At 55.7% G+C, this 22258-nt stretch overlaps 1 protein-coding gene across 1 annotated transcript in view; it reads left to right on the top strand.

Annotated features, from left to right (window-relative positions):
- Nucleotides 1–725: 725 nt before the first annotated feature.
- Nucleotides 726–22258, top strand: part of LOC116943952 (electroneutral sodium bicarbonate exchanger 1-like) — a 128579-nt gene continuing 107046 nt past the window's right edge. The window contains 1 exon segment of the mRNA XM_032957325.2: nucleotides 726–1367. Within this exon segment, the coding sequence (XP_032813216.2) occupies nucleotides 1323–1367 (45 nt within the window). The 5' untranslated portion in view covers nucleotides 726–1322.

Genomic DNA, 22258 nt, shown 5'->3' with positions numbered 1-22258 from the left:
GACCACAAGGGGACCACAAAGTGACCATAAGGTAACTACACTGTGACCACACTGTGACCTCACTGTGACCACGAGGTGACCACAAGGCACCTGCTGCGTAACAGCCACTGGGCTGGGAGCCACGATCCGTGCGTGAGCGAGTGGGGGGCGAGTGGGGGGCGAGTGGGGGGCAGCTCTGTGCGAGATGACAGCGAGCAGCCCCCCCACCACCACCACCGTCTTGCTCCGCGCTTGTCACGGCTCCTGGCCACGCTGCTCGCGGTGGAGTGCGCGGGATAGAAGGAGGGAGGACGAGGAGGGGTGCGGGAAGATGACGACGAGGGTGGAAATGAGACGTGAAGCGTGGGGGCAGGGGTTGGTGAGAGGGAGCAGGGGAGAGAGGGGGGGGGGCGCTCAGATTACAAAGCCCTGCGCATCGTGCAGAGTGAGTGCACCTGGTGGTTGTTGTTGTTGTTTGTTTACGCGGCGGGACGCGATCCCCCAGTGGGGCGATCGAGATACGGTGAGCGCAATCGCGCGTCGATGCCAACAAAGCGCGGCCACTCACGCGGACGCGCTCTCGGCGCCCGGGCAGTGTTCATTGCACGCGGCGGCAGCGGCAGCAGCGGCAGGGGCAGCAGCGGCAGGGGCAGCCGCGGCAGGGGCAGCAGCGGCAGGGGCAGCAGCGGCAGGGGCAGCAGCGGCAGGGGCAGCCGCGGCAGGGGCAGCAGCGGCAGGGGCAGCAGCGGCAGGGGCAGCAGCGGCAGGGGCAGCAGCGATTGCGCAACGCGGACGCGCGCGCTGGGTGCGCCCGGTCGCCGTGCGCCGTGACCCCGCTGGCGGCGAGACGCGCACGGGGGTCGCGATTCGTGAATAAACATCACCACCGTAATCACCATCACCACCGCCGTAATCACCATCACCACCGCTGGCGCGTCTCTATTGAGTCGCGATAGCCCCGCGTGCCTCACTCCATACATGGCGTTTCCGGAAGCGGTGGAGGAGGAGACGCGTGGAGCGTCGTGGCGAGGCGATTAGGAGTCTCGGCGCCTCGCTGAGCCGACGGAGCGACCGGCGCGGGAGCCTCTGACCGAGCTGCCCCCCCCAAGCCCCCTCGATTCGCCGCGCGCTTCGCCGTCGCCTCGGAGACGCAGACGCGGACAGCCGCGCATGCACACGACAAGTGCGGCGCGTGAGCAATACGGCGGTGAGCAGCACCCAGCGACCGGCAAAGCGTGGCCACCACAGGGCCACCAGCACAGAGTGACCATCGCACATCCGGGCTGAGCACCACCGGCTGAACATCGCAGGGCGACCCCCACCCCGCGCCTCTCTCGCCGGCAATGGACGAGGATAAGGGAGCGCAAATGCAGCCGCTTCTGCCAACGGTAACGCAATCACCACCACCATCACCACCATCGCCACCACGACTACTGTTGTTGTGGATTATTACACGCGGCGTGTTTAAAATAATGATTATAATCAGAACTCCTTTTGTCGAGCCACTGCTGCCGCGTATCTTTTGCCCATACTTCGCCACGCCGCCGATCAGTCGGGGTTTGCCGAACACGGGGAGCATAGACGGGGTATAGCACAGTACAACATTGCCTGGGGTTAGAGGGGGGGGGGACGCCCGGTCAGACATCACTCGCCATCGATGTCGTTAACCGTCCGTGGCCGGGGATCGAATGCAGGTGGCCGGCTTCATAGGGGAGTGATCTCACAACTGCGCACTACCACTGCCCGCGACAGTGCGTCTTACTCCTCTAGCTGCTGTTGTTGTTGCTGTTGCTGTGTTACAGCTGTGAGCATTCTCTAGGGGCGTCTGTATCCTGCCACTCGCTGGTGTCAATTCTGCTCCCTTGTGGCAGCTGTCGCAGCTAAGGGAAGGAGGGAATAGCCGTCTGATATTGATTTTTTCTCTCTGTCTCCACGGGGCTTGATCAAGGTATATAATAGGCGACGTTTCGAGCAATGACCCTTCTTCGCAGCACACGCTTGGTATTGATGAGAGGAGATGGAGCGGTGAAATCAGGGGACCCGCAGGTGCTGGGCGGATTGTTACGTCGCGGGAGCACGAGGGATGGCAGCGGTGGTTGGGGAGGGCTTCATCCAGCAGTGGATTAAACATGGCTGATGATGATTATGATCATGAGGGTGCTGCTGCATTGGGATGTTTGGCCACGAATTCTAGGATTAATGAAAGTTGCACTCCGTGTGAGAGCAAACCAGACAGCCCTATCACGTATTAGCAGGGCGTGACACGCGCGCGCACACACACTCAAAACTCCGCACAGATAGATTCAGGAATCCATTTCTGTACTGCCATCTCGCAGCCCAACCCTACACAACCGGTTGTTTATTATTCCCTGAAGGCAGTCTCCCACACCTGTGCACACCTGTGCACACCTGTGCACACCTGTGCGCACCTGTGCACACCTGTGCACACCTGTGCACACCTGTGCACACCTGTGCACACAGGTCCGGCTCGCAGCGTGCTGAGATGCGGTGAGGGATCGGGAGGTGTCCTAACAATCCTGTGGGGGGCGGCTGATGCAGCCGCAGCAGTAGCAGCACCAGTAGCAGCAGTAGCAGCAGTAGCAGCAGTAGTAGCAGCAGTAGCAGCAGTAGTAGCAGCAGCAGTAGCAGTAGTAGCAGCAGTAGCAGCAGCAGTAGTAGCAGCAGTAGTAGCAGCAGCGGCAGTAGCAGCAGTAGCAGCAGCAGTAGCAGCAGTAGCAGCAGCAGCAGTAGCAGCAGCAGTAGCAGCAGCAGTAGCAGCAGTAGCAGTAGTAGCAGCAGTCGCAGTAGTAGCAGCAGCAGCAGCAGTAGTAGCAGCAGTAGCAGCAGCAGTAGCAGCAGCAGTAGCAGCAGCAGCAGTAGCAGCAGTAGCAGCAGCAGCAGTAGCAGCAGCAGCAGCAGTAGTAGCAGCAGTAGCAGCAGCAGCAGTAGCAGCAGTAGCAGCAGCAGTAGCAGTAGTAGCAGCAGCAGTAGCAGCAGTAGTAGCAGCAGCAGTAGCAGTAGTAGCAGCAGTAGCAGCAGCAGTAGCAGCAGCAGTAGTAGCAGCAGCAGCAGTAGAAGCAGTAGCAGCAGTAGCAGCAGTAGCAGCAGCAGCAGCAGCAGTAGCAGCAGTAGCAGCAGCAGTAGCAGCAGTAGCAGCAGTAGCAGCAGTAGTAGCAGCAGTAGTAGCAGCAGTAGCAGCAGCAGCAGTAGCAGCAGTAGCAGCAGCAGTAGCAGTAGTAGCAGCAGCAGTAGCAGCAGTAGTAGCAGCAGCAGTAGCAGTAGTAGCAGCAGTAGCAGCAGCAGCAGTAGCAGCAGTAGCAGCAGCAGCAGTAGCAGCAGCAGTAGTAGCAGCAGTAGCAGCAGCAGCAGTAGCAGCAGTAGCAGCAGCAGTAGCAGTAGTAGCAGCAGCAGTAGCAGCAGTAGTAGCAGCAGCAGTAGCAGTAGTAGCAGCAGTAGCAGCAGCAGTAGCAGTAGTAGCAGCAGTAGTAGCAGCAGCAACAGTAGAAGCAGTAGCAGCAGTAGCAGCAGTAGCAGCAGTAGCAGCAGCAGTAGCAGCAGCAGCAGTAGCAGCAGCAGCAGTAGCAGCAGCAGCAGTAGCAGCAGCAGCAGTAGCAGCAGCAGTAGCAGCAGCAGTAGCAGCAGCAGTAGCAGCAGCAGTAGCAGCAGCAGTAGCAGCAGCAGTAGCAGCAGCAGTAGCAGCAGCAGTAGCAGCAGCAGTAGGTGTCCACGTGTAGGGAGCGATCGCTCCCCCTGCTACCGAGGTTCTACGGCAGCTGCGTTCACGCGGCCGTGCAAGTTTACTTGTTCCACTTGGCAACGCGCTGCATTGCAAAGAGGATGCGAAATGGAATCAATGGAGATGGATCTTGCGATTTTCGTTTGATGCGCGCCCCCTTCTTGACGCGGTGTGGGCTAATCGGAGCGTCGAGGCGGCCAGGAGATTATGTAGTTTACAGCAATGGATTGTTGGATTCATCTGTGCGGAGTTGCAGGTGTTACCCCCCTCCCCCCCAATCACTGAGTCGGTGCTTCGTCCAGATTGGATTATTTTTTGGGACCGTTTAATCCCGTGTCTCATCCTAACTCCGATCATCATGATTATCAGCCATGGCCCATGCACTGCTGGATGACGGGGGCTTCCCTCTTCATGCAACCGCCTCATCTCACGACCTTGCGACGAACCGGGCGGATGGGCCTCGACCCGTCGCTCTGAGAGTTCGGCTCTTCGCCGCGCGAGTTGACCACGGCTCAGCGCACTCGCCCACGGACAACTGCTGCACCCCGTGAGCAGGATGCTCGCACCGCGTTGACGATGCGGTTGCCGATTGATTGGATAGCGGCGTGCGGCCCAGCGGCACCGCAGCGCGCCGAGAACGATGGGCGCCCGGACGGGCGGTCGCGCAAACGCTTGCGGCCGCTTTGTCCACTTCGGAGCGAGCGGTTGCGCGGCGCGCTCATTCGGAATCGTAACGAGCCAATCGCAGTGCAGCTCGCCGTGAAATGCGTCGCTTCAAATCGCCGAGCAGCCCGCTACTTGAAAGTCGAGTCTGTCCCCACTGGGAGCAACCGGCTGTGCAATTGATCGCAGCTTGATTGCGCGCTTAGTTGCATGCAATAGAGTTGCATGCAATAGAGTTGCATGCAATAGAATTGCATGCAATAGAATTGCATGCAATAGAATTGCATGCAACTAAGCTGCGCAATGCATTGATCTGTTGTGGACAAGGGTTGTGGACTAGGGTTGTAATGGGCGAAACCGGTAACCGTTTTCAGAATCAATTTCCTATTCTAGTGGTAGTTTAGAAATTAATCGACTGATTGAAACTTGTATCATTGGGACGACTGTCGCCCCGGGAGATGGAATCGAACCAGAGACCTCTGGGTTGCAAGTCACGAGTGGTGCTACCATTACACCACAGTAGCACCCCCTTCTGTGTGTCAGTTCAATAAGTAACCATGCTTCTTGCTGAACATTTAAATCTGTGCGTCAAACCAGTCACCGTTTTTCTCCGGGTTTCCCATACGGTTAGCGGTAATGCAATAAATAAAACGGTTTCAACCACCCGAGTGTGAGCCCGGATTTGAAACGCCTGGACCTAGGGGCATTGCCAGCCCGTCTCACCCCTCACCCCCAGTGATTCCCGAGACCCCCTTCTGTAGCCAAGTCGTCGCTGGCAGCGCTTGCCGAAGCAGCATACACCCAGACGCCCCTCGAGGTGGCTCGTTCATTCCGTGACGCCACGCTCGGTCGACTTCATGCTGAAGCCATTTCTCTCAATCCGCTGCTGGACGAAGGCCCTCCCCACCCTCCCCACCCTCCTCGTCTCGTGCGGGTCCCGTGGGGGCTACGTGACCATACTTCACCAAGGCTGCTCCGCCGCTGATTGGCGAGGGCGTGGGAACGTACAAGGGTACCATAGAAGTACTGTACAATCCAATCGTGAATTTCCGCTGTTCCGCCGACTGCTGCTGCGCCGCGTGCGACCCCCACAAGCTCGAACGTCTCACGGGCTCGTGAGATCGCCCGGCAAGGCACCACGATGTCGAGGCTCGGCTTTGACGAGCGCCCGGAGTGTGGAGAGATCCGGCAGATTGCGGACCACTTGAGTCGAGGCGAAGTCTCCGTCAATCGACTCGACGACGTCTCCAATGTCGGATTTGTTGTGCAAAAGGCATTGCGTGAAAAGGTTCGCCCGTGGGATGTTGACTGGGTGCCGGAGAGGAGGGGGGGGTGGAAGAGAAGGAGGGGGGGGGGGTGAAAACACTTTGCATTTGTACGAACGACCAGCGCTGCGGAATCGCTTGGATTGTAAAAAAAGAAAAAAAACTTCACAATAAAATTTTATTTTTTGAGCAAATAATGGCTTCGGAGTGGCGGCGTTTGCGATGGCGATGAATGTTGTGCACGTGCCGTGGCGTCGGTGCCTGAGCGGCGGACGTGGCGGGGGGCGGGGAGGCGGTGGGTTGGGGGGGGGGGCTCCTGCTGCAGGAGGCAGTGCCTGGAATATTGATGAGGCTACCGCCTCCGCGTGTCAGGAGACGTGGCGCTCCGCTCGCGCGCTCGTCTGGGGACGTGGAACGAGGGGACCTTTCCGAGACAGCCACGCCGACGCATTGCCCGGGAAGGGCCCTCGTGGCGTGACCGTGAAGGTCAAGGAAGGTCAAGGAAGGCCATGGAAGGTTGTTGCGCCGGTGGAAGGTCAAGCAAGGTCATGGGAAGGCCACGGGAGATTCGGGCAGGCCAGTTTGTCGGGGAAGTCCACCGTTGGAAGAACCAATAATGTTTGGAAGATTGTGAAAGACTAAGAATATTGGTACGTTGGGGAAGGTCAAGGAGGGTCAGGGATGGTCAGGGAAGGCCAATAATGATCAGAGATGACAAAGAACCAAGACACTCTGGATTCCAGGGAAGGTCTGTGTGTACATAAACCAATAAATTGTACTGGTAGGAAACGTAGTGGACTGGAAGCCCAACCGGGATTAATTCTCACAGGAGGCAGGGGATTCATTGTGTATGTCTGTGGATGTCTGTCCACGTAGGAGGGGTGGGGCTGGGTGGAGAGGGAAAGGTAGGGAGGGGCTGGGTGGGGAGAGGCTGGGTGGGGAGGGTGGGGCTGGATGGGGTGGGGCTGGGTGGGGAGGGGCTGGTCACCCCGTGGTGCCCTTATATGGACGTGAAGCTCAACTGGGATTAATTCACAGGAGGTAGGGGAGTAATTGTGTATATCTGTGGATGTCTGTCCACGTGTATCCGGACACCCGGATATATAACAAATGCGCTCCTAGTGGGCATTACTGGTAGGAAACGTAGTGGACTGGAAGCCCAACCGGGATTAATTCTCACAGGAGGCAGGGGATTAATTGTGTATGTCTGTGGATGTCTGTCCACGTGTATCCGGACATTCGGATATAAAAAATGGGAGGGATGGGGCTGGGTGGAGAGGGGAGGGTAGGGAGGGGCTGGGTGGAGAGGGGCTGGGTGGGGAGGGTAGGGTGGGGAGGGGCTGGGTGGGTGGGGTGGGGCTGGGTGGGGAGGGGCTGGGTGGGGAGGGGCTGGGTGGGGAGGGTGGGGCTGGGTGGGGGGTGGGAGGGGTGGGGCTGGGTGGGGTGGGGCTGGGTGGGGAGGGGCTGGTCACCCCGTGGTGCTCTTATAAAACTCAACGTTTAACCTACTCACGCCGGCTTGTGCCCGCCCTCACAGTCGGGCATATTTGCGGAATACACCACGCCGCCGTTGACCCTGGCCACTGACCGAGCAACCCAACATTCCTACCAGCCCCCTCCGCAGGAATGTGTTTGCATGCAAGGGAAGGCCAAGGGGAGATCAGGGAAGAGCAGGTCAGTCAAGGAGGGCCGGAGAAGGTTGAGAGAGGCGTGCGTGCGATGGCAACCTGCACAACTCGCATCGCCTTGCAGGTCACTGCAGTGAGTGCAGCCGCAGGCGAGAGGCTGCGGTCGGCTAAGGGACCTTCATTGAAGCAGGTGGAGACGCCCGGTCTGCTTCGACCCGTACGAAAGCGTGGCCATCCATGCACGAGCAGCTCAGAGTGGACGTCGCAAAGGAGCTGTCCGTCGGAGAGATGTCCCGGGGCCACCGTCGCCCTCACGTGCGCCTGTGACAATCCCAGGCGTCATTATCTCACGTCGGTCACGTGTGGCGGTCTGCGCGGTCTAATTTTAGTTCAAATGCAATTAATGCTGGGAACGAGAAACGCCTAATTAATTCATGTAGCCGGGAGGTAATATTTTGAAGGAGAGAAAAATAGCGAGACATGGAGTATTTTTAACGCGTTGACTGTCACTGTGGCTAATTCAGTAATGACCCAGTCGTGCGTGGCTTGTAAGGAGGCAGTTCCTTGACCTGTTCCACGGCGGGTTGTGATGGATGCTGGGAGCGGACGCATTGAGGGCTCGAGTTGAGAGGCGCCCCGCGCGCGATAATCCTGCGAGAGCGCCGTTGTCTGCGGAAAGTCGCCGCCTTGCGATGGAGAGGAGGCGAATTGCGCGGATGAAAAGAAGCGGTCGTGATCAAGTTCGCCGAGTGGTCGCCGGCGGTGGACGATGCACCGATAATCTGTGCGAGTGGAGGTTCACGTGTTTGTATGGCACCGGCTTGGGTTGTCCGGATAGCGCTGCTATCGATGCCGCGTCACGGGGCCAAGAATCCGTTCGGAAATCTCTCGGAACCGTGTGCGGTCCTTCGTGTGAAAGAAGCGGATATCGCAGAACTACCTCTGCAATTATTTCACGTGACCTCATTTCCATTCGGCATGGGACAGCAATTTCCCATGCAGAAAAAGGGGGAGAACGTACAAACTCCACTCACTCACACTATCACTCACACACTCACTCTCTGCAGAACAGGGAGAGAGCATACAAACTCCACTCACTCACTCACACTATCACTCACACACTCACTCTCTGCAGAACAGGGAGAGAGCATACAAACTCCACTCACTCACTCACACTATCACTCACACACTCACTCTCTGCAGAACAGAGAGAGAGCATACAAACTCCACTCACTCACTCACACTATCACTCACACACTAACTCTCTGCAGAACAGGGGGAGAACATACAAACTCCACTCACTCACTCACACTATCACTCACACACCCACTCTCTGCAGAACAGGGGGAGAACATACAAACTCCACTCACTCACACACTCACACAATCACTCACACTATCACTCACACACTCAGACACTCGCTCTCTGCAGAACAGGGGGAGAACATACAAACTCCACTCACACACTCACACTATCACTCACACTATCACTCACACTATCACTCACACTATCACTCACGCTATCACTCACACACTCACTCTCTGCAGAACAGGGGGAGAACATACAAACTCCACTCACTCACACACACACTCACACTATCACTCACACTATCACTCACACTATCACTCACACTATCACTCACACTATCACTCACACACTCAGACACTCGCTGTCTGCACGAGGTCACGATGCACCCTAGCGGCTAGTTCGCTGCCACGCAGCCTTTTTGTTTTCTTGGCAGTAAAACGACGTGGCGTGAATTGAAGGAGCAGTCAGCGGTGAGGCGGGAGCACGACGGACAGCGGAGTGGGTGTTGAGCGAGCGAGGGTGATGGATCCCTCAGGGTCCCTACGGGATTGAAGAGTAATCAGGAACTTTGCAGATTCATTCAGCGGCGACTTCGCCAACGGCGCGTGGCGCCGCAAGGCAAAGCAAACGGAGCTCACGGGCCCCGAGTAGCTCAAGGGGCCCCGGATTGGTGAACGAATTGGGTCGCATCAAACAGCAACACACATTGTAGTCCCCAATCACGTAACGAGATGATGAACACAACCGTCCCATTCTCTCTCATCGTCGTCTCTTCTACATCTCTCTGCTCTCATTTCACCACATCTCTGCGGTGTCACTACTTGTATCTGCATCTCTGTCTCTATCTCTGCTGCCATCTCACTCCTGAATCACCGCCAGTCGAGTGAGTGATTGTGTTTTTATTTTCCGAGTTCGTTTTCGCACAGACTCGTTTCTTGATTTTATTTTTTTCACGGTCCATTCTACCTTTGTCACTGCTCGCAACATTGTCTCACTACACCCGTGTGGTTTTGTGTTCGTTTATTTAAAAGGCCGTGTCCGTGACGAAGGCGGTGAGTGTTTGTTTTCAGAGAGCCATAGGCTGGTTCTCACTATAGCACCCATAGACTGGCACAGAGACCCACATGGCCACAGCGAGACCTATCCACAGAGAAGCCCACAGACTCGCCCAGAGACCCACGGATGCCTCTCTACAGGGCCACGACATGCGGTCGCCTTTCGAGGCTGTGCAATTGCACGTTACATTATATTGTGAAATTAAAGATCGTCAAAGCTAATCGGATTTCTCCAGGATGAATAAAGATTCTGATCAAGATTCCGATTCTGTGATTAACGCTTTCCCATCACGGCCTCACACAGGGCACTGTAAACTCTCAGCCAGCATGGCGAGTACAAGATAAAGGCGCAGCCCTGCAATGGCTCGCTCACGCCACTGCTGGTGTAAGTACCTCCACTGAAGGGACCTCTACAGAGCCCCTCTCTGGAATGTATTTTCTCTACTCTTACATGCTGACCAGAAACCTTGGAAGCGGTGTAAGTTCCCACACTTTACCCCACCACATGGCACCCGCTGATAGACTAACCGTGGTGAACCCATTTACCCGTACACCGCTGAGTGGACCGAGTCGGGGAGGGTCTGGGGGGGATTGAATAAACTTGCACCATTGATTCAGCTGCCGCGCCGGGAGATAGGCAGTGTAGGGCCACAGAACCGGGACACCCCCGGCGGACACCTCTACCGTGGGTGCGTGGGCGTGGGGCGCGTGTCCTCCACGGGACACGGATGGGCGAGTTCAAGTGGTTCCATGACCTCTCGAAAAGACCAAAATCAGTGGTGGGGAAACAAAACTCCCAGCAACCCTGCAGCTATTTAGCGGTACCGAGTGTTGCTTAAAAACTACGACAAGACAAATTACGTCTGTAGCATCATGTCGCTGAATGTGCTGGTTCATTGTCACAGGTGGCATGCAGTGGTCGCGTGTAAGCTTCGCCAGTGCAGGCGTTCGGGGTGGCTGGCACGGGCCTCGGTGCGGTTCCACTGCTCGCGCGCTCGAAAGCTGCACCGTGCCGTGCGTGTAGGGCGTGGGTGTGTGTGGTGTGTGTGGTGTGTGCTCGTGGCAGCGTGTGGGGAGCCTGGCGTAGCGGTTAGCTCGTTGTTGGGCTGGGGCAGGGCGCGTCTGTTGGCCGCTGTCCAAGACGAACGATGGAGTGGCAGCCATGGGAGCGATGTGCGCTGGCGCCGGGTGGATTGTTGCTTTGCGGCACCCCGTAGAGATGACTACGACTTAGCGAAGCGCTCGTCCACGAAGTGGCCGTACCCCGACGACTCGCCAGGAGAAGGCGGCACAGCGCCACGTGGACTCCACCCCCTCCGTCTGCGTGCCACTCAAGCACGTGGCCCTCTCGCGCGCGTGGTTTTTTTTCACGGGTTGCTGCAGTTTCGCCCGACACGTGGACACTCATCAGTAGTCCGATAAACACCTTCATACGTAGTGGACCGCGGAGCTTGGTGGGGTGGTGGTGGTGGTGGGAATTTGGTGGCAGCTGATTTCATGGCTGCTGCTTCCCTCCCGCTCATCTGTGGTTCCTCGCGACTCTGAGTCGCCCTCTCTCTCTCTCTCGCTCTTCCAGAGTGAGCTGATACCGCGCGGCGTCGACGGCAACGCCCTACGAGTTGCAATTACCGTGAATAACAACAACAATGACGACGACGATGATGAAAAGCCCACGGTCTGTGTGGCGAGCGTGCTTCATCATCCACACTGGACCCGACTCCAGATCCAATTGACTTTACTCCACCGGTGGCAAGCGACGAATTGGTGATGATAAGCCCCCCCCTTCCCCTGCCCCCACCCACCCTCTCATCCCCCCCTGTCTCTCGTGAGTGGGAGATTGCTGCATAAATCGCGTGGGAAGAAGCGCACATAACCACGACGGCTACCCCATAGGGGCCACAACTCGGCTCAGGGTTCTCATCTCAGTCACGTGTTCGTCTTTGTGACCTGCTTTGGCGGTGACGCGGCGGCCCAGCTCGTTGTTGCGGAGGGGGTGGTGTGGGGTGGGAGTCGCGGTTCCCATCCAGCAGGCCGCCCTGGCTATCACTGCGGTGTGTTAACAACCGTTAAACACCACGCGCCGTCTGCTTCGCATCGGACGTTAGAAGCCACGTTGACGTCATATGGAGATAGGAGGCCATTATCCAAATTTCCCAAATTTGTAAAAGTGACACTGAAATATTACTCGATAGAGATTACAAACAGTAGCAGCAGCAGCAACATCGCCTCCTACTGTGAAACCACCGCACGCTTTGTCTGTGAAACAGCGGCAGCGCCTCTCTTCGTGATGATCGCCCTGCGCTATCGAAACAACAGCGCCGATAGCAAATCTACAAACACACTGTTGTTATTGTCAGGTGCGTGGGAAACGAGTTGGAGGTTAGGGGGGTTGGAGACAAACGGCCACCGGTTGTGTTTTAGAGAAAAAACCCCACAACTTTTACCATTGAGTACGACGTCTCGCTGGTGCTTACAACCAGCATCATCCGGCGATTGCCTGATGATGCTGATTGTGGTCACAATCCTTACCGATTGGCTGTGTCGGGTGGAGGTGGATGTAGGGCACATTTGCAGTTACGCGACATAAAGAAAACATGAAACGTTATCGTGACTAATATTGGTCGCGAAAGTCCACGTGTTGAAGTGACTGATGCCGATGTTGAACGTGGATGCTGCCGTGGCGTCATGGTTGACGCACGGGACTCGACATCCAGACGGTGGCCGGTTCGATCTCCCGGCGCGGCATTCGATACAACGAAGCGCGTTTCTTAAATCCCCTCCGTCGTTGTCCGCCCGGCAACCACTGTCGATGGGCAGGTTGCGCCTGGTTGGGTAAACTGTGGGTACTCCCATCAACCTGAAAGAGTAGGCCAAATACACTCTGGAGGAGTTCTACGAAGCTCCCTCTGGCGGAGACTCTTCTCTCAGCACCTTCACCTCTTCTTCAGCGCTTCACGTGACTCCCCCTTCTCCCAGCCACGGTAGCGAGATGTTAACTACCTCGCCTGGCGTGCAGGAAGTCGAGGGTTCGATCCTTGATCCGAACGTCGACATGTTTGAATTTTGCGCGTCTCTCTCCCCGTGGTCGCGTGGATTTTTCCCCGGGTCCTCCCGTTCCCCCCCTCCACATTTAGACTCAACATCACGCGTTTTAGAGTATTTGGCTGCTGCTATAAATTGCCAAGTGATCAGCCCCTTGGTTGAGTTTGGTTTCACAGTTTAGTTTAAACTCAGCCGCGAGGATCCAACTATTGGTGGGTGAAGGACTCCCGTGTCCACGATGCCCACCGCACGTCCTGTAACCCCCATCCTCACGATCCACCCCCCACCAACCCTCGTCACAAAGACGACGACGATGTCGTGACAAAGTGGATCGGGCACCGCGTCTCAATGCGTCTGCACACAAAGCGCTGCTGCTGCTGCTGCACGGCGGTGTTCGCGTCGCAGAGGGCGAGAGGCGCAGGAGACTGTGGGGCTCGGGCAGACACGCTCGCCGTGGGCAGGGGGAGTCCACAGGCCTCTAGGGGGCAGCACAGGAGAAGGAGCGGGCGTTCACTTCTCAATGTCAAGGTCGTCGTGGGCGATCTTGACTTTCTACGGGGCCTCGCCGCCCCTGCTGCTGCTGCTGATGGTTGTGCTGTTGGTGGTGGTTGTGGTGGTTGTGGTGGTTGTGCTGTTGGTGGTGGTTGTGGTGGTGGTGGTTGTGGTGTTGGTGGTGGTTGTGGTGTTGGTGGTGGTTGTGGTGGTTGTGGTGGTTGTGGTGGTTGTGCTGTTGGTGGTGGTTGTGGTGGTTGTGCTGTTGGTGGTGGTTGTGGTGGTTGTGCTGTTGGTGGTGGTTGTGGTGGTTGTGCTGTTGGTGGTGGTTGTGGTGGTTGTGGTGGTTGTGGTGTTGGTGGTGGTTGTGGTGGTTGTGCTGTTGGTGGTGGTTGTGTTGTTGGTGGTGGTTGTGTTGTTGGTGGTGTTGGTGGTGGTTGTGGTGGTTGTGGTGTTGGTGGTGGTTGTGGTGGTTGTGGTGGTTGTGGTGGGTGTGTTGTTGGTGATGTTGGTGGTGGTTGTGGTGGTTGTGCTGTTGGTGGTGGTTGTGTTGTTGGTGGTGTTGGTGGTGGTTGTGGTGGTTGTGCTGTTGGTGGTGGTTGCGCTGTTGGTGGTGGTTGTGGCGGTGCTGGTGGTAGTTGTGGTGGTGTTGGTGCTGGTTGTGGTGGTGTTGGTGGTGGTTGTGGTGGTTGTGCTGTTGGTGGTGGTTGTGGTGGTGTTGGTTGTGGTGGTGTTGGTGGTGGTTGTGGTGGTGTTGGTGGTTGTGGTGGTTGTGCTGTTGGTGGTGGTTGTGGTGGTGTTGGTGGTGGTTGTGGTGGTGGTGGTGGTGTTGGTGGTGGTTGTGGCGATGCTGGTTGTGGGGAGCAGTGGTGTTGGTGATGGTTGTGGTGGTGTTGGTGGTGGTTGTGGTGGTGTTGGTGGTGGTTGTGGCGGTGCTGGTTGTGGGGAGCGGTGGTGTAGCGGTCAGCACGACGCTGCGCTAAGAACCTGGCAACCCGTATTCGATTCCTGCATCACGGCCAACACCAGCGACGATTATCTAAAGTTATAAACCGATACTGGGCCTCCCCTAGGTCGACTCGGCCTCAAATGAGCACCTGGTGCGGTGTGTAAACATCGCCACTTCGGGCGTGGTGCTGGCCACCCACCCCCTCCTGTGCCATGGTGGCCTTTACAGGTCTTACTCCCTAACAGCACTTGCCCCAACAGTCTGTGAAGGCTACACGGGGATCTTTGTCTTTGGTGCAGGTGGTGAGCGGACAGAGGCTGCGGGGGGCGGGGGGGCGGGGGGGCGGGGGGGCGGGGGGGCGGGGGGGCGGGGGGGCGGGGGGGCGGGGGGGGGCTGATTTAATAAACTTTCCCCTCCATTGTTTAATCTGCCGCGCCGGAGATGGACTCGAACCGGCTCGCCGCAGTGCTGGTGGTGTGGTGGAGGGTGGTAGTGATGGTGGTGTGGTGAAGGGTGGTAGTGCTGGCGGTGTGGTGAAGGGTGGTAGTGCTGGTGGTGTGGTGAAGGGTGGTAGTGCTGGTGGTGTGGTTAAGGGTGGTAGTGATGGTGGTGTGGTGGAGGGTGGTAGTGATGGTGGTGTGGTGGAGGGTGGTAGTGATGGTGGTGTGGTGAAGGGTGGTAGTGATGGTGGTATGGTGGAGGGTGGTAGTGATGGTGGGGTGGTGAAGGGTGGTAGTGATGGTGGTGTGGTGGAGGGTGGTAGTGATGGTGGTGTGGTGGAGGGTGGTAGTGATGGCAGTGTGGTGGAGGGTGGTAGTGATGGTGGTGTGGTGGTGGGTGGTAGTGATGGTGGTGTGGTGAAGGGTGGTAGTGATGGTGGTGTGGTGAAGGGTGGTAGTGCTGGTGGTGTGGTGGAGGGTGGTAGTGATGGTGGTGTGGTGGAGGGTGATAGTGCTGGTGGTGTGGTGGAGGGTGGTAGTGATGGTGGTGTGGTGAAGGGTGGTAGTGATGGTGGTGGAGGGTGGTAGTGATGGTGGTGTGGTGAAGGGTGGTAGTGATGGTGGTGTGGTGGAGGGTGGTAGTGCTGGTGGTGTGGTGGAGGGTGGTGGTGATGGTGGTGTGGTGGAGGGTGGTAGTGATGGTGGTGTGGTGGAGGGTGGTAGTGATGGTGGTGTGGTGGAGGGTGGTAGTGATGGTGGTGTGGTGGAGGGTGGTAGTGATGGTGGTGTGGTGGAGGGTGGTAGTGATGGTGGTGTGGTGGAGGGTGGTAGTGATGGTGGTGTGGTGGAGGGTGGTAGTGATGGTGGTGGAGGGTGGTAGTGATGGTGGTGTGGTGGAGGGTGGTAGTGATGGTGGTGGAGGGTGGTAGTGATGGTGGTGTGGTGAAGGGTGGTAGTGATGGTGGGGTGGTGGAGGGTGGTAGTGATGGTGGTGTGGTGGAGGGTGGTAGTGATGGTGGTGTGGTGGCGGGTGGTAGTGATGGTGGTGGAGGGTGGTAGTGATGGTGGTGTGGTGGAGGGTGTCAGTGATGGTGGTGTGGTGGAGGGTGGTAGTGCTGGTGGTGTGGTGGAGGGTGGTAGTGATGGTGGTGGAGGGTGGTAGTGATGGTGGTGGAGGGTGGTAGTGCTGGTGGTGTGGTAGTGCTGATTGTGATGGAGGTCGAGTGGGTGGGTGGGTAGGCGGGGATGTTCTGCGTTGATTGGCTACGGCGAGCGAGGGCGTGAATTGTTGAGACCTCCCCCCACACCTCCCTACCCCCCACATCTCCCTGCCCCCCACACCTCCCTACCCCCCATCATTTCGCCCAAAGCCTGGAAGGTTGGGGGTGGTGGAGGGGAGGGGCTGGAGAGGGCAGAGGGGAGGGGCTGGGAACTGCATCATTCATCAGCGCCGCGCACACGTGCGGTGCAATCGCTGTACGGAGCGCTCTTGGAACATTATCTCTCTCGTTCTCTCTTCATCTCATCTCCCTCTGTGTCTCTCCCTCTGTCTCTCTTCATCTCATCTCCCTCTGTGTCTCTCTCTGTATCTCTTCATCTCATCTCCCTCTGTGTCTCTCCCTCTGTCTCTCTGTCTCTCTCCCTCTCTCCCTCTGTCTCTCTCCCTCTGCTCATCTCGCGTTATTCTATTCGCCCTGCTCGTAATTCCGAGCTCGGAGTCCCCGCGGCTGCCATGAATCTGTCTCTGCATCCCGGCAGCGCCACGGTGAGTGCCGCTCGAGACTGCCGGCGCACCGCTGCGGTGTTGGTGGTGATGGTGGTGGTGATGATGGAAGTGATGGTGATGATGGTGATGATGCTGGTGATGATACTGGTGATGGTGATGATGCTGATGGTGGTGATGATGATGAGACCGGCGTGTTGTCCCGACCGGACGTTCTGTAGTGTTTAGTGTAGTGTAGTACGTAGTGTAGTATGTAGTGTAGTGTAGTGTGTAGTGTAGTGTGTAGTATAGTGTGTAGTGTAGTGTGTAGTATAGTGTGTAGTATAGCGTGTAGTGTGTAGTGTAGTGTGTAGTGCAGTGTGTAGTGCAGTGTGTAGTGCAGTGTGTAGTGTAGTGTGTAGTGTAGTGCAGTGTGTAGTGTAGTGTGTAGTGCAGTCACTTCTGTGTTCTGTGTCACTGTGTCAGTCACTTCTGTGTCAGTCACTTCTGTGTCACTGTGTCAGTCACTTCTGTGTCAGTCACTTCTGTGTCACTGTGTCAGTCACTTCTGTGTCGCTGTGTCAGTCACTTCTGTGTCACTGTGCCAGTCACTTCTGTGTCACTGTGTCAGTCACTTCTGTGTCAGTCACTTCTGTGTCACTGTGTCAGTCACTTCTGTGTCGCTGTGTCAGTCACTTCTGTGTCACTGTGCCAGTCACTTCTGTGTCACTGTGTCAGTCACTTCTGTGTCACTGTCTCAGTCACTTCTGTGTCACTGTATCAGTCACTTCTGTGTCACTGTGTCAGTCACTTCTATGTCACTGTGTCAGTTACTTCTGTGTCACTGTCTCAGTCACTTCTGTGTCACTGTGTCAGTCACTTCTGTGTCACTGTGTCAGTCACTTCTGTGTCAGTCACTTCTATGTCACTGTGTCAGTCACTTCTGTGTCAGTCATTTCTGTGTCACTGTGTCAGTCACTTCTGTGTCGCTGTGTCAGTCACTTCTGTGTCACTGTGCCAGTCACTTCTGTGTCACTGTGCCAGTCACTTCTGTGTCACTGTGTCAGTCACTTCTGTGTCACTGTCTCAGTCACTTCTGTGTCACTGTATCAGTCACTTCTGTGTCACTGTGTCAGTCACTTCTATGTCACTGTGTCAGTTACTTCTGTGTCACTGTCTCAGTCACTTCTGTGTCACTGTGTCAGTCACTTCTGTGTCACTGTGTCAGTCACTTCTGTGTCAGTCACTTCTATGTCACTGTGTCAGTCACTTCTGTGTCACTGTCTCAGTCACTTCTGTGTCACTGTGTCAGTCACTTCTGTGTCACTGTGTCAGTCACTTCTGTGTTAGTCACTTCTGTGTCACTGTGTCAGTCACTTCTGTGTCACTGTGTCAGTCACTTCTGTGTCACTGTGTCAGTCACTTCTGTGTCACTGTGTCAGTCACTTCTGTGTCACTGTGTCAGTCACTTCTGTGTCAGTCACTTCTGTGTCACTGTCTCAGTCACTTCTGTGTCACTGTGTCAGTCACTTCTGTGTCACTGTGTCAGCCACTTCTGTGTCAGTCACTTCTGTGTCACTGTGTCAGTCACTTCTGTGTCAGTCACTTCTGTGTCACTGTGTCAGTCACTTCTGTGTCGCTGTGTGAGTCACTTCTGTGTCACTGTGTCAGTCACTTCTGTGCCACTGTGTCAGTCACTTCTGTGTCACTGTCTCAGTCACTTCTGTGTCACTGTGTCAGTCACTTCTGTGTCAGTCACTTCTGTGTTCTGAGTCACTGTGTCAGTCACTTCTGTGTCAGTCACTTCTATGTCACTGTGTCAGTCACTTCTGTGTCACTGTGTGAGTCACTTCTCTGTCACTGTGTCAGTCACTTCTGTGTCACTGTGTCAGTCACTTCTCTGTCACTGTGTCAGTCACTTCTGTGTCACTGTGTCAGTCACTTCTGTGTCACTGTGCCAGTCACTTCTGTGTCACTGTCTCAGTCACTTCTGTGTCACTGTGTGAGTCACTTCTCTGTCACTGTGTCAGTCACTTCTGTGTCACTGTGTCAGTCACGTGTTTGTCACTGTGCCAGTCACTTCTGTGTCACTGTGTCAGTCACTTCTGTGTCACTGTGCCAGTCACTTCTGTGTCACTGTGACAGTCACTTCTGTGTCAGTCACGTCTTTGTCACTGTGTCAGTCACTTCTGTGTCACTGTGTCAGTCACTTCTGTGTCACTGTGTCAGTCACTTCTGTGTCAGTCACTTCTGTGTCAGTCACTTCTGTGCCACTGTGTCAGTCACTTCTGTGCCACTGTGTCAGTCACTTCTGTGTCACTGTGTCAGTTACTTCTGTGTCACTGTGTCAGTCACTTCTGTGTCACTGTGCCAGTCACTTCTGTGTCAGTCACGTCTTTGTTACTGTGTCAGTCACTTCTGTGTGTCTGTGCCAGTCACTTCTGTGTCAGTCACGTCTGTGTCACTGTGTCAGTCACTTCTGTGTCACTGTGTCAGTCACTTCTGTGTCACTGTGTCATTCACTTCTGTGTCACTGTGTCAGTCACTTCTGTGTCACTGTGTCAGGCACTTCTGTGTCACTGTGTCAGTCACTTCTGTGTCACTGTGTCAGTCACTTCTGTGTCACTGTGTCAGTCACTTCTGTGTCACTGTGTCAGGCACTTCTGTGTCACTGTGTCAGTCACTTCTGTGTCACTGTGTCAGTCACTTCTGTGTCACTGTGTCAGTCACTTCTGTGTCACTGTGTCAGTCACTTCTGTGTCACTGTGTCAGTCACTTCTGTGTCACTGTGTCAGGCACTTCTGTGTCACTGTGTCAGTCACTTCTGTGTCACTGTGTCAGTCACTTCTGTGTCACTGTGACAGTCACTTCTGTGACACTGTGTCAGTCACTTCTGTGTCAGTCACTTCTGTGTCACTGTGTCAGTCACTTCTGTGTCAGTCACTTCTGTGTCACTGTGCCAGTCACTTCTGTGTCACTGTGTCAGTCACATCTGTGTCACTGTGTCAGTCACTTCTGTGTCACTGTGTCAGTCACTTCTGTGTCAGTCACTTCTGTGTCACTGTGTCAGTCACTTCTGTGTCAGTCACGTCTGTGTCACTGTCTTAGTCACTTCTGTGTTTCTGTGCCAGTCACTTCACTCCTTTTGTGGGCTGTACCGGCAGGGATCAGATGCAGGTGTTGTTGTTGTTGAAGTTTGGCAACGTCGCCGGAGTTTGTTGTTCGCAAAGCTGTCAACCCACACGGTTTACCCCGTATGCTTGTACAAGGAAATCGACTTCCCAGGTCCATACGGCATACAGCCGTTTGAATACATATTGTCTATTCGAGTGTGTTTCTCCCTCGTGATGGGACTTTGTAGGATAAACGTTGCTATTTATAAGGGGCACGGGGTGGCGAATACGGTCTGACTTGGTCTGTGATAAGGTAGGGCACTGACAAGGGGTTGCCAGGTTTGTGGACGTCGCGTTATTTAACAGCCGCCGCATTCTTCGGATTATAAAACTCTGCGGAAAGTAAAGACGCACCCCAAAACGCGCGATCGGTGTCAGTAAGGTGACACATGTCCAGCGAGACACACGCACACACAAAGTACCGGATCACAAGACGCACCCCCTCCCAAACGTTTGGTCTCAAATACAGGGGGGGGGGGAGGGGGCAAAAATCGCGTCTCGCATTCTGGAGCATCGGTACGGCGCATGTGGCGAGGCGAGCTCGCCGTGCCACTGACGAGGGCCGTGCCACTGACGAGGGCCGTGCCACTGACGAGGGCCGTGCCACTGACGAGGGCCGTGCCACTGACGAGGGCCGCGCCACTGACGAGGGCCGCGCCACTGACGAGGGCCGCGCCACTGACGAGGGCCGTGCCACTGACGAGGGCCGCGCTGACGCCGATGGATTGAACGTTATGGTCGGCTCGCCTCTCCGCTATCGATTGACCTTCGCTGCAAGGTCACCGCCACGCGCCCGGATGACTGCCACTACCACCACCGCCGTCACCACCACCACCACCGTTACCGTCACCACCCCCACTGTCACGATCACCACCGCCGTCACTGCCACTGCCCCCTGGGGGGTCATGAAGGCGCTCCGGGCGAGCTTGATTGTCAAACGATGCCAATCAAGCTCGCCCAGATCTGGTCGCACGCACAAAGACAAACATCCCCCCCTCCCCAGTGTAGCTTTAACACACTGTTGCGGCAAGTGCTGTTTGCCAGCAACACTTATGAAGGTCGGCACGGCAGGCAAGGGGGTGGGTGTCCAGCACCACGACCGGCCGCCTTTGTCTCCCCAGTGGTGATGCTTACACACCGCACCAGGTACTCATTTGGGGCAACCAAGCGGAGGCCCATGACCGGTTCAAATAATCGTCACTGGTGTTGACCGTGAGCGGGAATCGAACTTGGTTCGTAGCGCAGTGCGCTAACCGCTACACCACCGCTCCTCTCGCACGCACACACTCACGAACACCCACGCACTTACCGCATCATAAAATAATCCGCACCCTTCCCAACTGTAACAATCATAATGATAATTTACTTATTGATCCAGGAAATTCACGTGACTCGTTTTCAGGAGGTTCATGCTGCTGCTGCTACATTGAGATTTGTTGTTATCTGTAAGACGTTTTCAGCCAATTAATGCTGAGCTGTGTGTGTCTATTGTGCCACGTGGGAGGAAACCAGAACAATCGGAGAAGCCCCAAGCCTCGCGCGAGGGGCAGCACTCAATGGCCGTAAAGATGGGAACAGATGGCGATTAGTCCGCTGGCTGTGACGCCTTCTCCTGGCGAGTCAGGGTACGGCTCCTCTTCTCACTCCCGTGAGAAGGGAGTTTCACAACGTCTCTGCGTGATCCACCAACCCTCGCTGCTGCCTCCACAGTGCTGGCTCATAGGCAGCCAGGGGCACAGTCAGCCCCACCACTCGCCCGCTTCTACTTGAATGCACGGGGGTGGTGGTATATAAAGGTGGTGGTATATAAAGCATATATGGTGGTATATAAAGGTGGTGGTGGTATATAAAGTATATATAGACGTATCTGAGCGTCAAGAAATACGTTTTGGGCCTTTGCACAATCGTCTATTGTCGTTTGTCATTCTTTGATAATTGTTTGATGTAAATTTAAAATATATATGTTTTAGCCAGTCGACCTTCGGAGTTCCCATCAGCAGAATCAGACTTGTTCAGAAAAAAACAACAATTGCTGCTGGCATTTGCCAGAGGTTAGTGGCAAGAGCGCTCGATAGAAACAACACAAAGAGCACTTGTCACTGTGCTTGACGGGGGATGGATGGCTCGAAGCAATAGCAGCACTCGCGGGCCTGCGTACACACACACGTACACACACACACACGTACACACACACGTACACACACACACACGTACACACACACGCGCACGTACACACACACGCACGTAATGTGCCTGTTGAACTTCTTAGCCAGCCGTGCTCATCGGCGGTGCGTACGATGTTGCTGTATCTCGTTTTGTTTCAGACGAGATAGAGAGTTAGTGGGTGGGTGAGAGTTAGTGGGTGGGTGAGAGAGTTAGTGGGTGGGTGAGAGTTAGTGGGTGGGTGAGAGAGTTAGTGGGTGAGAGAGTTAGTGGGTGAGAGAGTTAGTGGGTGGGTGAGAGAGTTAGTGGGTGGGTGTGGAATATAAACCGGCTTAAGATAGCCCCACTGGATGCGTTTTCTAAATCCCATTGTCATTCCCAGATGTGTCGCATCACGGTTGCACAGCTTTAGCGAGGCTTTGGCGTAGCGTGCGGGATTTGTGTTTGTGAAGGAGCGGTGGCGCAGTGGTTAGCGGCACTGGACTACGAAACCGGCCACACGAGTTCGATTCCTGATTACAAGCAACAACAGTGGCGAATATCTGAAAACCGGTGCTGGGATTCCCCTAGGTCGACTCAACCTTTAAATGAGTACCCGGCACGGTGTGTAAGCAGCAGCACTGGAGAGACAAAGGCGGCCGGGCGTGGTGCTGGCCAACCACC

The sequence above is a fragment of the Petromyzon marinus genome, chromosome 19, assembly GCF_048934315.1.
Source record: "Petromyzon marinus isolate PM22_M1 ecotype Great Lakes invasive population chromosome 19, UKy_Petmar_22M1.pri1.0, whole genome shotgun sequence".
Lineage (NCBI taxonomy): Eukaryota > Metazoa > Chordata > Hyperoartia > Petromyzontiformes > Petromyzontidae > Petromyzon > Petromyzon marinus.
Note: the sequence above shows the minus strand (reverse complement) of the source record. Positions and strands in the feature narration are given on the sequence as shown.